We start from the raw sequence: 15,735 nt of genomic DNA, 5'->3' as shown, positions 1-15,735 counted from the left end.
AAACAGTTTGAGATGCATTTTAAAGCCACTGTCTGAGGGTGGGATTTCCTAGATGGCAGACCAAGGAGTTCTGAAAATCCTTTCTTCCAAAAAACTATGACAATGGAAAATACTAGGAAATGGAAAGTCAAAAACACCCATTTCAGGACCCTGGTAATCAACTGAAGTCAAACAACAAGTTGAGAACTGGTTCTTCCTGGAAAACTGCTGACAGGGGGTAAGAAGAGAGGAAGTGTGTGGCCTTCCTGCCTGGCACTGCTCCCATCCCTGCCCCTTTCAGCTCAAGTTCTACTAGGGTGAGCTGGCAGAGCACTTGACCACTCTGGGGGAAATGCCACTCCCAGGAATTGTCTGAAACAGCAGTATTCTTGGATGAGGACAGTGGACCTCTTGGCTAGTCTGAGATCGCGGTTCTACTGGGGTCGCTCCCAGACTAGCCATTAATCTAACCAGGAGATCCTGAAAATGAGAGAGCCATGGAGGGATTTGATAAACTTTCACACATCCTGGCCAACTATCAGGACCTAACAGGCCTGGTGGAAGTAAAAGGGAGCAGGTTCGAAAATGCCTGAACTTTGAATATGTTCACAATCAACAGATACATCAACAGTGTTTGGAAACCTTATTGGATTGAGTTGTCTGAGCACAACTTCTGTCTGGCTTATTATCATTGGCCACCAAACTACAGAGACCCAAGGGCAACCCCAGGAAACAAGGCTTAGATATAAGAGTAAGAACTAAATTACTGTCTTGAATATAATTGAAAACATAATGTAAAAAAAAGACAACAAAGTTGATACATAGTTCTGAAAAACAGAAGGCAGCGTTATGAATTCCTATTTGGATTGTTCTTCATTTATTCAACCTGTATTTATATTCATCTTACTCTGGACCAGACACTGTGCTCAATGCCCTTGTACAATGGTGAACATAGTAGATAAGGTTGAAATTAAACAGTTGATGTTCTAGAACTAGAATTTGCTCTTCAAGGTCTCAGGATTTGAGCAGGTTACTCTAGTCTTCTACACAGTCTGAAATTTATAAAAGCACACATTTTTTATGAGTTATAGGACTTATGTAATACACTTGACCCTTGAACAACAGAGGGGTTGGGGCACTGAACCCCTGCACATTGGAAAATCCATGTATAACTTTTGAGTCCCCTAAAACTTAATTAGCAATAGCCTACTGTTGACAGGAAGCCTTACTGATGACAGCAACAGTGATTAACATGTTTTGTATATTATGTGTACTATATACTGTATTCATACAATAAAGCAGGCTAGAAAAAAGAAAATGCTATTAAGAAAATCATAAGAACATAAAGTACTTATAAAAAAATCTGCATATAAGTAGACCCAAGCAGTTCAAACCTGTGTTGTTCAAGGGTCAACTGTATTTTAACTAACAGATTTGAAGGTGCCAAATACATTACCAAATAGTTTTAAGTGATGTTATTTTATTTTATTTGGTACAAAGAGAATAACTTTAAAGTATAACAAGGTCATCTATGTTTGAGTGCTGGCTCTAATATTTTCTATCTGAAGTTTTTGCCAAAACATTCTAGAGCTCAGTTTCATTATTTATAAGGTAAAGGAGGTTTCACTAGATTTCTAGAGTGACTCTTTGATCTCAAATATATCACTCAAATTCTAAGGGCGTGTAAGAATACACATTAACGTAAAAAAATATTTACAAGAAATCTATCCAGGCTTACTGTGATGAATACAGTCCACCCATAATTGGCACGGCATTTGTAAACACATGCACACTTTAAGGTGGCATTTAAAGAACTATTTCCTTAAATAGATAAAACATTGCATTTGAAACCTTATTTATAAGAATCAGCAGTAGACTTTATTTTAGTAGATGGTATTGGAGTCAAACCTTTTGTCATAATATATTCATAAAGATTATAGGCACCATGGTTGGCTAGATTTTACTGTACCTGGAAGATCAGAATGTTAACATCATGACCCTTGATATTTATTTTTTATTGACATAACAAATATACAGTGATCGCTGTATGTCAAACACTGTTCTAATCACTTTACACATACCAATTCATTTAATCCTCAAGAAACTCCTAAGAAGAGCTTATCACATCTGTTTTATATATGAGGAAACTGAGTCATCAAGAGGTTGACTAACTTGCCTAAGGCATTAGAGGCAGTAAGACATTAACCTTCTCATTGCTAGTAAGCAACGTATAGGCTACATTCAAACTTGGGTCACTGGCTCCCAAGCCCCATGCTCTCATTTACTTTGCTATTTTGACAGAACTCATAAACCAATGGGCTTAGATTGTGATACAGAATACCCAAAGAAGGAAATGACGGTAGTTATTAAAGAAAAGAACACCACTTGTTTCCCGTAAACACAGGTACACACACACACACACACTCACACACACACACACACACACACACACACACACACACAGCCCTCCAAGCCTCACACAGCCCTCGTGTATTCACAAAACCAAATGATAAATTTGACAGATTTGAAATGTATAAAAATATATATATATAAATATATATACTGATCCCCCAGAGAAGTGGTGATATGGAAATTAGGATCTTTAGTGTTTTTAGATTAAATTTTTTATACTTAAGTTTGTTTAACAAGCCAAGAATCAACCTCATAAATGTTATGTCCTGAGCAAGTATGTTACATATATAATGTTGTTTCTGTACAACCTTTATGCAATACCACACTATGTAGTTTTATGGTTTAACATGTATATGACAAATACATCTTTTATTCACCAATTTGAAAGAATTATCTTTATAATTTAAGGGTCCCTTTTTACATCTGCCTTAAAATAAGCAACAATTGCACCTTCCAGAAAATGCCTGTTTGTTGAACCATTGTAGTCCTCTGGTATATCTGGCCAATAACATGTGTTCCTTCTCTCCCCACCTAGTACCTTTGTTCTATCCATAGTGAAAATTTGTATTCTTTTTATGCACATTAGAGGATTTCAGATTCAGATTCTGAATTCTTCCCATTAGTGCTAAGAGATTATTTTTAAAAGAAGTTTTCTATACCAACCAATGTGCTTTATATGGCTCAGATGTTCATGTCAGGCCTCTAAGACATACTCATACATTTGTCAAAAAATTATGATAGAACTCCACTGAACAATGAAAATGCCAAGAGACATGAAACGGGGTAACAGAGAGGGCTTCAGAAACCTCTCATTACTGAGGAAAATATGCAGGCACAGGATAAGCGCAGGCAAGCGTCCACATCCCCACTGAAAGGCTGCAGCAGTTAAAAAAAAAAGTAGAAGCTAATGATATGCCAGATAAGAAGCAGGTGTCTCTAGAGCATCACAGGACATTCCTTTCTGGGAACAGAGAGCCTGTGCCATGCTATCGGGTGTGCTTCTGAGTCAGTCTTTGCAGCAAAGAGACAATTTCGCTTAACTTTTTAATTAACGTGTGTCCTTGCTGACAGACATTGTGAATGAGGCACTTTTTCCTTCCCATTATGGCTTAGAGTTTAGATTTAATTACTGTGGAAATGAATCAAGAAACATGACTTCAGGCATAGCATTTTAAATGTCGGTAGAATAACAATATTAATTCTCTATTTTAAAAGTTTTGGTGTCATCCCATCTTCCTGATGGATGATGTGAAAATAAATTTTAGGAAGCAGGTGACCTCCAGGTGACCTGGAGACCCTACCAGACATTGGGAAGATCACGTGTTAGTTGCAGTTAGGGAAGATTTTGTTTGGATAAAGACTTAGTTTTATTTTGTACATATTCACAATTCCTAATATATAAAGAAATTGTTCTTCAAGTGCTATATATAAAGGGACTAGAGCCCTTTAAAACTTGGATCTAAATGAGCTAATACGCTATTATCAAAATCCATCCACGTTGTATTTTATTGCCTAAAATCAGTAGGGGGAATACTTAACATTATTTTATCTTTCATGCCATGAGCTATGAACCATGGAAATGCGGTGAAGTTACTAAATATTTAGTCCTCTAGTAAAATATGTATTTGGAAAAAAACCTAAAACTTTAAAATGACCTTAGAAGAAAGAAAGTTGAAGACATGTGGGATACCTTCTCATACAATCCAGGGCTCGGATAAAGAAGTCCTTGTGCAGCTGGTGCTCATCTCTCAAGATTGAGCACTGTTCAAGAGTCACCGACATGGACGTCCTGTCTTTGGCACTTTTGCAACAGGTGAAACGAATACCATTTAGTTTGCGACAAATCTGTAACACAGACATATGAACAATTTATTGTTCATTTGTAGATTACTCTAAGGTGTCGGACTCCTCTAAACACTTCTTATCCAAACACACGAAATTTATGTTAATTTATGACAGTCCATTGGTTCAATCTGCCCTAGCAAATGAAAAACATTATCTTTTCATTTCAAAAGCTAGTGGAACAGATTGAATTTATTTAATTCTTTGTATGTGGTGTGTGACATGTGGGGCTGTTGAAGCCATATGAGATGGTAAATACCCAGCAGAGGCAGCAATGCCCCCTGAGAGGGAGCCTGAACTGTAGTGGATGACAGTAATAATCACAGCTGAGGAGCAACACCTTAACTGTGAAGGGAAAATAAAACTATGTTTCCTGGATCAGATACTTGATTTGAATCCTAAATAGCTAACATCTTCTTAATTTATATTTAAGAAAACTTTGCTAGGTTTGGTTTTATGGTATGAGATTTCAAACATCCACAGGGCACCAGCGCAGCAGATAAGTGAACCACTAACCACTCATTCATGTAACTAGTAGGAAGAAGGACACCAAAATAGTCACTGTAAATCACTCATCTACTGTACCAGGTACGACGCTAATAGATTTCATATAGATTTGCACATGAATAACTGCACATGAACCCTGGAAGAAGATTTAATCATTCTTATTTTACAGATGAAGAAATTGAGGTTTAGCCAGGTTAGGTAACTTGCGCATAACTGAGCAGAACCCGGATGCTAATGTGGGTTTACATGATGCCAAGGACCAAGACTTTAATTTCTGTTCTGTTTCTTTTTGTAATTCTTTCTTTTGTTATTCCAATGTAAGTCAAGAGAAAAATCTCTCAGCAGCAGTATTCTCTTGTCTATGGTTAGCAGGTGAACCATTCCATTCCTTTCTCTTCCCTGTCTTATGGTAGGGTTCTGATACGAGATACCAATAGTCTACATTAGTGTCAACAATACTAATCAACATGCAATTAAAATAAATCTAATGTGATACGATGTAGTTTTGCTTTATTATCTGACATCAGATAACTTAAGGAAGATCAATTTAAGAATATTTTACAGCAGATATCTGCCTTAACAGTTTTCTGCTTTAAGGAAAACATATAATGATACAGCTTATCAAGGATTTTTACCATGTTTTAATTGTGAATTTGATACTTACACTAGGATTTACAAGTCCTTATTAGAACTTTGGTACTTTCTCACCATTTCAAATATAAGCAACTAGAGAAATATGAAAGCATGATTTCACCATAAAATCTTTTTTATCTGTAAAACTGTAATCTTTTCAAATAAAAAAAATATTTCAAAATTTTAAACATAAAACAGCAAAGACTTGACTATATTCATTGCAATGAAATATAGACCCCAATGCCACTTATCTGATATGATTTTTAAAAGAATGAATATTCTTTAAAATGTGTTGCCTCTACTGGGGTGCCTGGGTGGCTCAGTCAATTAAGTGTCTGACTTTGGTTCAGATCATGATCTCGCGGTTTGTGGGTTCGAGCCCCATGTCGGGCTCTCTGCTGACAGCTCAGAGCCTGGAGCCTGCTTCAGATTCTGTGTCTCCCTTTCTGCACCTCCCACATTCGCACTCTGTCTCTCTCCCTCTCTCTCTCAAAAATAAACATTAAAACATTGAAAAAGAATTTTTTTAAAAAATGTGTGGCCTCTACTATAGTCAACTAACCTACTAAGGATAGTTGATGTTCTAAATTTAAAATCAAGAGGAGGCAGGGTAAATGAAATCAGAGTGGGCAGGTTGGGTCTTGGTTTCCTTATTTCTATAACTTCTTTGAACTATATGAACTTAATTTAAATGTTTATTTTTTGATATATAGAGAGAGTGAGTGCAGGGGAGGGGCAGAGAGAGGGGGACAGAGGATCAGAGGCCCTGGTAGCACAGAGCCTGATGTGGGGCTGGAACTCCAGAACCATGAAGACCATGACCTGAGCTGAAGTCGGACCCTTAACTGACTGAGCACCAAGGTGACCCTGAACTTAATTTAACACACTTGATAGGCATTTGGTCTCTTTAAATTCTCATTTTTTATTGTTTAAAATGTAATCAAGATAAAACCAAATAGCTTTATATGTTTTTTTCTATGAGAATGTAAAATATTAACAGAGCAATATTTAATTAATAGGTTTTAAAAGAGAAGAAAATGAAATAGAGACAGAAATAAAAGCTTTTTGGAAAATGTCAAAGGGAATTTCCACATTTCTTCATTGTAAAAGTAGTACCCAAGTCTTTGATTTAAAAAGAGGATATTGAAACTGAGGTATCAGCCTAAAGAAATGCTGTAATAATAAAGTCAGTGTTGCTACATAATGCCAAATTTGCACACTGTGGGTTCCCTGTATTTTTCAAGGCAGACAACCATCCATTCAATGATTAAGTTGTGAGTGAGCTATATTTCGTCAGTATTTAAGTTTCAAAAAAGAATCCCAGGAATGAATGAGATTCATGGGAAAACTTTTAAAAATACATTCAAATGGTATAACAACATGTACTAAGAGAAAACGTACATTTGTGTTTGCACGTGCATATCCTTCATTTATCGATTTACATAACTTCATGATGTCTATAATGACATATGTATATGTTCCTAAGTTGTCAGAAAGCATTGGTAAATGATCAAATTACCTTCCTATTATCACATTAGTAAAATAGCAAAAATAGCACACGACCCACCTTTGTGAAATTTTTGTGAGAATTGACAACCATAGGAGTCTTTGAAGATATAAAGAGCAGCCACACTGGGAGGGGGAAGCTATTAAAAACAACCTTCCTGTAATGCAGTAGGGTGCTAAATGGGGCCAGTGTAAATGAGCTGCCTGAAAGCAATGTTTCATATTGTTACCTTGGATGTTCTTCCCTGGGGCTCCAAGAGGGCATAAAGGGAAGCTAACACAGATTTCCTCTGCCTTGTTCTTGGTAAATTATTTTATATAGACTCATGGTAAATTATCCATTCCTTTTTCCCAGAAGAGAGTAAGTAATATTGGATTGTAATTGAACACTGGCAGTAGGGACAAGGCTTTGTTTTAAATGCTACTGATACAGAATGAATAGTTATGTCAGAAGATCAGTTACTGAACTCCAAATTACACAAGTAACCGTGTGCAGTAACTACAAATATGGCGTTCATCATAAAGGTCTCCAAAGTGTCCCTTTTCTGATCCTCTCATTAGGAAAGGATCTTTGGGTGTGAATGCTTAACAAAATTCGTAAGTTCATGTGAGCTATTGCCTGAATGGTTGCCAGACAAGAAGTTAAAAATTATAGGCACTATTCTCTCCCTCCCTCTAGTAGAAACCTGGGGTAGGAAATAAGGCAGAACTTCTACCCTGAGGGTACCATTAAATGAGAAAGAACCATAGAAAATATAGCTCATTACCCCAAGAGCAATTCATCAGTAATAAATTCTATGCTAATATCTAAATTAACAAACCCATTTACAAGCTCATTAATTGAACAATATGTCCAGGAGCCTTACTGAGCCTTTCAGTCAGAGATCTGATAACCGCATTCTGTTGAAACCATGTGTCTCGGGGCGCCTGGGTGGCGCAGTCGGTTAAGCGTCTGACTTCAGCCAGGTCAGGATCTCGCGGTCCGGTCCGGGAGTTCGAGCCCCGCGTCAGGCTCTGGGCTGATGGCTCGAAGCCTGGAGCCTGTTTCCGATTCTGTGTCTCCCTCTCTCTCTGCCCCTCCCCCGTTCATGCTCTGTCTCTCTCTGTCTCAAAAATAAACGTTGAAAAAAAAAATTGAAAAAACAAAAAAGAAACCATATGTCTCTAGAGTAGCACTTCAAAATCCTGATTGATATGGGTGATTGACGTTGCAACGTGTAATATGAAGAAAATCACAGAGACTTCACTCTCACTTCTAAGTGTCAAACATCCAGGATGTACAAGAAAAGCCAATAAGTAAAATTCTTTCTCGTTGAGTGCATCTTCTTCCATCTCTTGTTCTAGTATATTAATAGAACTACCAACAGCCTTGAAAATGCCTAATCCCCTTGATGATGGAGGATGACATCCGGTAACCCAAAGTGCAGAGGTTGAACCCTACATAGCAGATACTCGATGATGCTTACTGGTCAGCACAGTGATGGAATGAGATCTGGCTGGAGAGTGCTTACCGTTGCAGCCAGCCACATGATTTCTACATTCTTTCTTTTTTTGGCTTGGATATTTTGATGGAGATTTTCTAGTAATCCTTTTAAATCATTTTGTTCTTGAAAATGTGAAATATCTGGGGAAAAAAAAAAGGAGAAAATAAGGGCGATAGTATTAAGCTGACCATGGAGATGTGCTCAGTGTAAGAGCAAATAGAACTTCCATGACAACAAATAACATTCGGAGCAGAGAGCATCTGAGAATAATCATATTTATTAATCCCTCCAGCTTTATTCTTTTCTTAAAATATGCCTCAGTTTCCTCCATTGCCTCTTCTGTGCTACTGTGGTAATGTCAATTTTCATATACTATAATTTTACTAATAAGGGAAACATTTTTGATGATGGTTGCTGCCTCACTTCAACTAAAGCATGATTTGGATGAGACATGAGGTAGAATTTTATACTTTATTATCTTATAGTCACTTTTCGCTACTAAGCAGTCTGAAACAAGAGGGTATGTTACACTGAACACCTCAGGGGTGGGAGAAATCTGAAAGTTCCAAAAAAAAAAAAAACACATGAAGTCAGTTTCCATAGCAAGATTCCTTAACCTCAGCACTATTAACATTTTGGACTGGATAGTATTTCATTGTGGGGAATGGGTTTATGTTCTGCCATGTAGGATGTTAGTCAGCATCCCTGACCTCTACCATTTAGAAACCAATAGTACCCTTCCTGTGGCAATTAAAAATGTCTCCAAATGTTTCTTGAGGGCAAAATCTATCCTGGTTGGGAGCAACTGCTATTAAGGAGCACAGGTAGGTCATGGAAAGAGGAACAACATGAGAGGTGATAGTTAATTATATGAGATAATTAGGTAGGGAACAGGAAATGACTGCTCACATCTCTACATGCTAATAACTAGAGTGTAGGTAATAAATGGTACACATTTTATATTAAAACCTAAGGCAATGTACATCATGACACAAATGTCCCTGAGACTTGGTGAGATGGGGTTCGAGATCAGAATATAGAGACGGAAACAAAAAGGCTTTCTAGGAGAGTTGTTGGATTAATGCTGTACAGTATGAAAATGTGTTCTATTACTGAATCCACAAACTGAGGGATGAAGAATTCCTGAGAATTTTAATACAGGCTAAAAACAGAACAAACTCCATAAGCACAAAATGCACTGTGCCTAGGCTCTCCAGTAACAGTGAAGAATAAATTAAAATATTCCTGAATCAGATCTCCCTCTCTCCCTCTCTCTTATATACACATACACACATACATGCACACGTGTGTGCACAAACACACATACACACACACGTACACATACATACACACACGTATACACATGAACACACACGACACAAATAAGCTGTAATCATAATGAGACTTCGTGCTTTCCAAAACTGTACCAGATGTTTCATTTTATCAAAATAATACATCTGAGTAGTTCTTGACTTCAGCTCCAGAGAGTAGAGCAAGTATCCTAATGAACTATACTAGCGATCTGTATCTACCAAGGAGTGAAAGTGGTTTATAAAATAAAAATATCCATTAAAAACAATTATATATTATCTCGAATTTCATGACCACAGAAGAGGGTAAGGTCAGGTACAATCGAGATGCATACCCTATGTTAGGGAGGTGAGATTTAAAATATTCATATAAAATATATGCATGATTCCACTGTATTAGTTTCTAAATGGAAAAACTATCAGAAGTCAAACACTTACTATGTAACTATAGATGGTTCTCTTAAGAAAGACAAGGTCTGACTAAAAGTATCACATTACTAGGTAGGAGACTCTCTGATATACAGAAACTTTAACAGGATGCAGGCCAAGGATAAAGGGAAGGAGAATAATGCAGAATCCTTAAAGAGAGTTACAAAAACAGCTCAAGACTACAGCTGACCAAAGAACAAAAGGACAATAATGCTGCTTTTTAATTGATACTGATAGCATACAAGGAACAAGAAGTCAGGTCTGCCATTGATGCCCTTAATGAATTAAAATTATAAGTAGCCATTTAAAAACATGTAAAGATATATCATTAACAGATAAAGTGTCCTTGACATTGTTGAAAGGAAAAATTGGTCAGATCAACGCATGAATTTATTCATACAACACTGTATGTGTATGCACGTGTGTGTGTGCTTATGTCTCTCTATACATGCATGAAGGCAGAGCGAGACATCGGTTTTGCTGTTAACAGTGGTCTTTGTTAGGTTGTAGGATTTAGGGTGATTTTTCAACTGCCTTCCCATGTCATTTGAGACATTTAAAATGAACACGTACTGTTTCTAAAGAATAAAGTTATTTTAAGAGAAAGGGAGAACACAATACAGGCATAAGAAAAGGAAAGAACCCAAATTCTTAAGATACAAAGAGTTGACCTCAAAATCTTCACAGTTTAGTAGGGTGAGATGGATTTTAAACCATTATTAACCGCAGTGAAATGTGCTGTGGGCTATGACATTAAGTCAGTAAAAATAATAATAGAAAAAAAAATAATAGAGACCCAAGGGAAGGAGTGCCTAATTCCATAAAGAATACTTGGGTATGGAAGAATTTTTAGCAAAAGTAAGGCCTTGTGGTTACAGAAAGCATTTGAGTGTGGAGAAATGATATAGCACTATCAAAGCAGGGAATTTGTAGTTCACCAGGACCTTGCAGGACATGGTCCCAGAGGCAAAAATTATGAAGGGTCTTTTCTGTTATGCTAGGAAATTTGGGCTTCATCTTAAAAAACAGGAGCAATTAGGGTATTCTAAACAGGGACATAACCATATCTGACAGGTCCCTAAGATATTTTCTGAAGTCACCTGATATAAATGGCTTTCGAACATTTTTGAAAGGAATACAGAGTAAGAATTTTACCTTATATGATGCCCCACAGCATGATGCTCACATACACAAACACACACACCCTTCTGTAACAAAAAAATTATGACATAATATTTACCCTTAGTGGAAACATTGTTCCCTGAATATGTTCTCTTCTATTCCATGTGATTATTATTATTACTCTTATTGTCCCAACCCTTGAAACTGATAAAACAACCTGGAGTCAACATAAACAAATTGCAAATTACTGACTTAGGGCAACCCCATATCCAAGATGGTAAGTGACTTTCACAAGGTTCCTCGTCAGAGGAAGTAAAAAAATCCTAGTCTCCAAATTCCAACGCCGACAATTTCCCCCATATCTGTGCTAATGTCTTCACAATTAGCTGGTGGTCCTAAAAGTCAGTTCCAGTATCAACACAATGAACCAGCTTCTTCAGAATTCTGAGAATCCAGAGTAAATATAGTGATTTTTCAAAATAATTCCGTTTCACTGTTGACATGAAGATTTTTTAATCAGTTATATAAAATAGACTATAAGGATCCTAAATATAAGTCAAATAAATGGCCATCCTTAGCCTATTTCTACCCCATAAAGAGAGCACTTTAAGACAGACATGATGTCCCATGGAAATCTCAACCCTTCTCCCCAGGGCATGCTTTTCAGAAGGAAATCATTCTGATGTTCTTAAAATTTTCAGGCCACTCTTTCTATTTCTATAATGATAAAGCTGGCTTTATTCAGAGCACATCTCTACCAATTCAATACTTTGTTTGCTGCCAGTTTTTTCTCAACCTGACCAAAATCCTGCAGGTCACAGAAATTCAGGTCTGGTTCTGGAAAGAAGTATCATTAGTAATGACTAGATTGTGGATTAATAAGTGAGATTTTAAGATAAAATGAGAAATCTTGATAAATCAACTTAAAATCCTGGTATACATGGAATGTGGATTAGTTTAAACTTAGAATAAATCTCTTCAAATGTAAATATCGCAAGTCTTGCTTTTTGCTACTCACTCCTGCATTACTCTAGCACATAATTTAAACAGGATAATTAAATCTCCATACTTATCTCCGTAAGAGTATTCTTTTTTCAAATAGGGTTCAAGAAAAAAATCAGGTGAAAGGTACAAGAACGTTCACTGCATTATTGTTTATAATATTCAACAACAGAAAAAAAAAACACCTAAGTATTTATAAAGAGAATGGATAAATTGTTATATATTCATGAAATGTAACATTATACAATGGGTAAAATCAATAAACATGCTATATTATATATGTACATATCAGCATGAATATAGAGTAAAAACTATGTTGAGCAAAACAATAAAAATTATGGGACGCATCCAAAATAGTAGCAATAATATAAAGTTAAATATGTAAAACTACCAGATTTTTTATGGATAATATATATGCAGTAAAAGTGTGTATGAGAATGTAAAACGCCAAATTCAGGGTACTTCTTTTCTCAGAGAAGGGAAGGTGAGGAATTAAAACTGGAAGGTGTGGAAAGGGAGCTTTCATTCTATCTGTAAGTTGTTTCTTAAAAAAAAAAAAAAAAAAAAAAAGAAAATTCTGAGGCTGAGTGATGGGTTCCCTAGTGTTTGTTATCTTATGATGTATTCTTTTTTTGTTTGTTTGAAACTTTCATAATTTTTTTTTAAAGAAAGCATGGAACCAAGCTTCCCAGAAAGTGATGCCAACTCCATCCCTGATCTGACATGTGGTCTTAGGTGAGTTGCTTAACCCTCTGTCCTTATTTTCTCTACTGCAAAATGAGGACAATAACCCTGTCATGCTTCATCGACTTGAAGTGGAAAACAATTAATAAAAGTCTGGGCAGAAGCGGCTATATTGTTAGATTCTGTGTCAACCCTGAAAAACAGAGAAAGACATTAGTAGCTCTTAGGAAAGCATCCGCAGTCTCAGGAAGCCTACTTTCTCAGCAAAAGTCAGAATTTATCCAAAGTAGGAAATACTCTTTCAACACATAGAGGTGCACACAAAGATCAGAATCAGAAACACTCACAACCCCCGTGACTGTTCTCTTACCACTCTCTCATGGAACATAAGAGCCAAAAACAGAGTCACTTTTTATACCAATATCTTCCTTATGACATTGACCTGAATCAAAGATGGGGTGCTGACAAGCAAGCAGGAATGGGACTGTAAACTTTCACCTGATTGAGCTGTGATGTTAATGAGGCCAAGGCAATAGCTTCATCACCTCACAGTCAAATGACTTTATGTTGCCAGAGTGTTCCAAGATGAAATGGAAATTAAAGCTCAATTCCCAGCACCACACCTACTTCCCACTTCATAGGTGGCACAAAATTTAAATGGGATCAATCATACTTCCACTCTGATGTCAATTTATATAATCCCATCCACCTTGAAATCAGGATCAGTTCAGAGATGGGCATTTGAAACTAAGCCAACAAGAACTTGACTGTGACCTCAGCAATCATTTCATGGGTATGTGGGTGACCTCTCCTGCCCCAGCTGAGTGAAGCTGAGGACTCAAATGTGAAATGAGGAGGAAAAGTCCTCTTTATCTGTTTGGTTGAGTATGAGTTGAGCATGGGGATAATTGGTCATGCCAGCCATCATTTAAGATGGACCAGATGTAGGATAAAGTCTACACTAACAGTGGTTAAGTGATGAATTAGCATGGAAAGTGTCTTTTCAATACTGCTAAGCCATTGAAGCAACCTTCCCTTGAAGGGTTGCGTGCTTGACCTTTGGAATTTTCAGTTTTGTTCATAAATTTTCTTTATTGTTCAAGCCAGTTTGAGTCAGGGTTTCTGTCACTTGCAATCAAAAACATTCTAAGGTAAAATACGTGGCTATATAATATAGGCATTTTTAACATTGACCACCCATATTGCAAACGTGTATTGTTACTTTAGAGATGAGAAAATGACAAGTAAATTAGAATGTCTCTCAAAAGCAGCACATCAATCACCTCTACAGTGATGGTTTTAAGACAAGGCTCTACATTCTTTGACACTCCTTCTATTGAGAGATGGAGTTTATGTACTTTCCCTTGGAATGCTGGTGGGCTTGTCACTGTCTTTACTAACAGAGTATGGCACAAGTGACGCTATGTCACTTTGGAGTTAGGCCATAAATGCCAATGCAGCTCTTGTCTGATTCTCTTGGAACTTTGCTGTCTGTGTTCCCTATCTTGAGGTGCTCCCTATAAGAGCCCAGGCACTATGCTGGGAGAAGCCCAATCACATGGAGGCTCCTATTTAGGTTCTCCAGTCAACAGTTTCACCCAAATCCAGCCCTTAGGTCATCGTGGCCCAGGTGTCAGAATGCAAGTGCAGAAGCTTGCAAGTGCAGAAGCTTGCAGAACACTCCAGTCCCCAATCAGTTAAGTGACACCCTGACACCGCCCCCCCCCACCAATCTTTCCAGCTGAGGTCCCAGATATCATGGAGTGCAGAAAAACCATCTTTACTTCCTCTGTCTGAGTACCTTCCTCTGTCTGATGCTTACAGAATCTGTGAGCATAAATAAAATGCTTCTGATTTTATATCAGTAAACTTGAAATAATTTGTCACCTGGTAATAAATAACCAGAACATCTACAAAGGGAAAAAAATTGTAAGAGTCTGTATCTTTAAGTATTGAAAATAAACATATAGGGACACTTGGGTGGCTCAGTCTGTTAAGCTTCTGACTCTTGACTTCTGCTCAGGTCATGATATCATGGTTCATGAGATAGAGCCCATGTTGGGCTCTGCACTGATAACATGTAGCCTGCTTGGGATTCTCACTCTCCCTTTCTCTCTTTGTCCCTCCCCTGCACACTCTCTCTCTGTCTCTTAAAAATAAATAAACTGAAAAAAATGAACATATAAAGAACAATACTTTCATAGTCTACCCTGGTTAGTACTATATCCTGTGATATCAAATCTTCTCTACAATTAATTCTGAAATAATTATAGTTAAATTAACTACAGTTAATAGTTAACTATAGTTAAACTAGCAAGCGAACAAATGCAATTAGGTGAAAGCCATTGAGATGTCTTAAAATTGGAAATTACGTTCTTTTGGATGCTGTAAAATCTTGAAAATATTTAAAAAAAAAAGCCCCAGTGAAACTGGCTCTATTTAAATTGTATTTCCAACTTAACAATTTATGAAAAAGGCAATATAAGAAATCAAATATCAAACTCCCCACCTGAACAGAGCTGAATAATATTTTTGACCTATACACCTTCATTGTTTCCTTTTAAATGAATTTCAAGGTTGCATCACCCATAGTAAATGAAAAGACAACTTTACAAGTAACTGTGTTAAAAATTCTTCAGGATTTTCCTTGCTCACTGTCATACATTGAAGGCCATGGGACTTGGTGTGCAGGGAGGAGAGAATTATAACATATTAATTTTTTTTCCTATTTTTGTTTTTGTTAAGAAAACACTCATGATTTGATTTCTGAATCTCCAAATAGTTTCAAGTCATTACAAAGGGTTGGGGGGAGATGGTTTGCAGGT

At 36.9% G+C, this 15,735-nt stretch overlaps 1 protein-coding gene across 9 annotated transcripts in view; it reads right to left on the bottom strand.

Moving 5' to 3' along the window:
- The window catches only part of INPP4B (inositol polyphosphate-4-phosphatase type II B), a 761,046-nt gene that overhangs the window by 48,504 nt on the left and 696,807 nt on the right, over positions 1-15,735 (bottom strand). For all 9 annotated transcript variants that reach the window (XM_027066653.2, XM_027066662.2, XM_053216924.1 and 6 more), the window contains 2 exons: positions 8,391-8,503; positions 4,082-4,236 (listed from right to left, as the gene is read on the bottom strand). In XM_027066653.2, coding sequence (XP_026922454.2) covers positions 4,082-4,236; positions 8,391-8,503 — 268 coding nt within the window. The remainder of the gene's footprint in view (positions 1-4,081; positions 4,237-8,390; positions 8,504-15,735) is intronic.

Source organism: Acinonyx jubatus, chromosome B1 (genome assembly GCF_027475565.1).
Source record: "Acinonyx jubatus isolate Ajub_Pintada_27869175 chromosome B1, VMU_Ajub_asm_v1.0, whole genome shotgun sequence".
Taxonomy (NCBI): domain Eukaryota; kingdom Metazoa; phylum Chordata; class Mammalia; order Carnivora; family Felidae; genus Acinonyx; species Acinonyx jubatus.
This window is presented reverse-complemented; position numbering and strand designations above follow the sequence as displayed.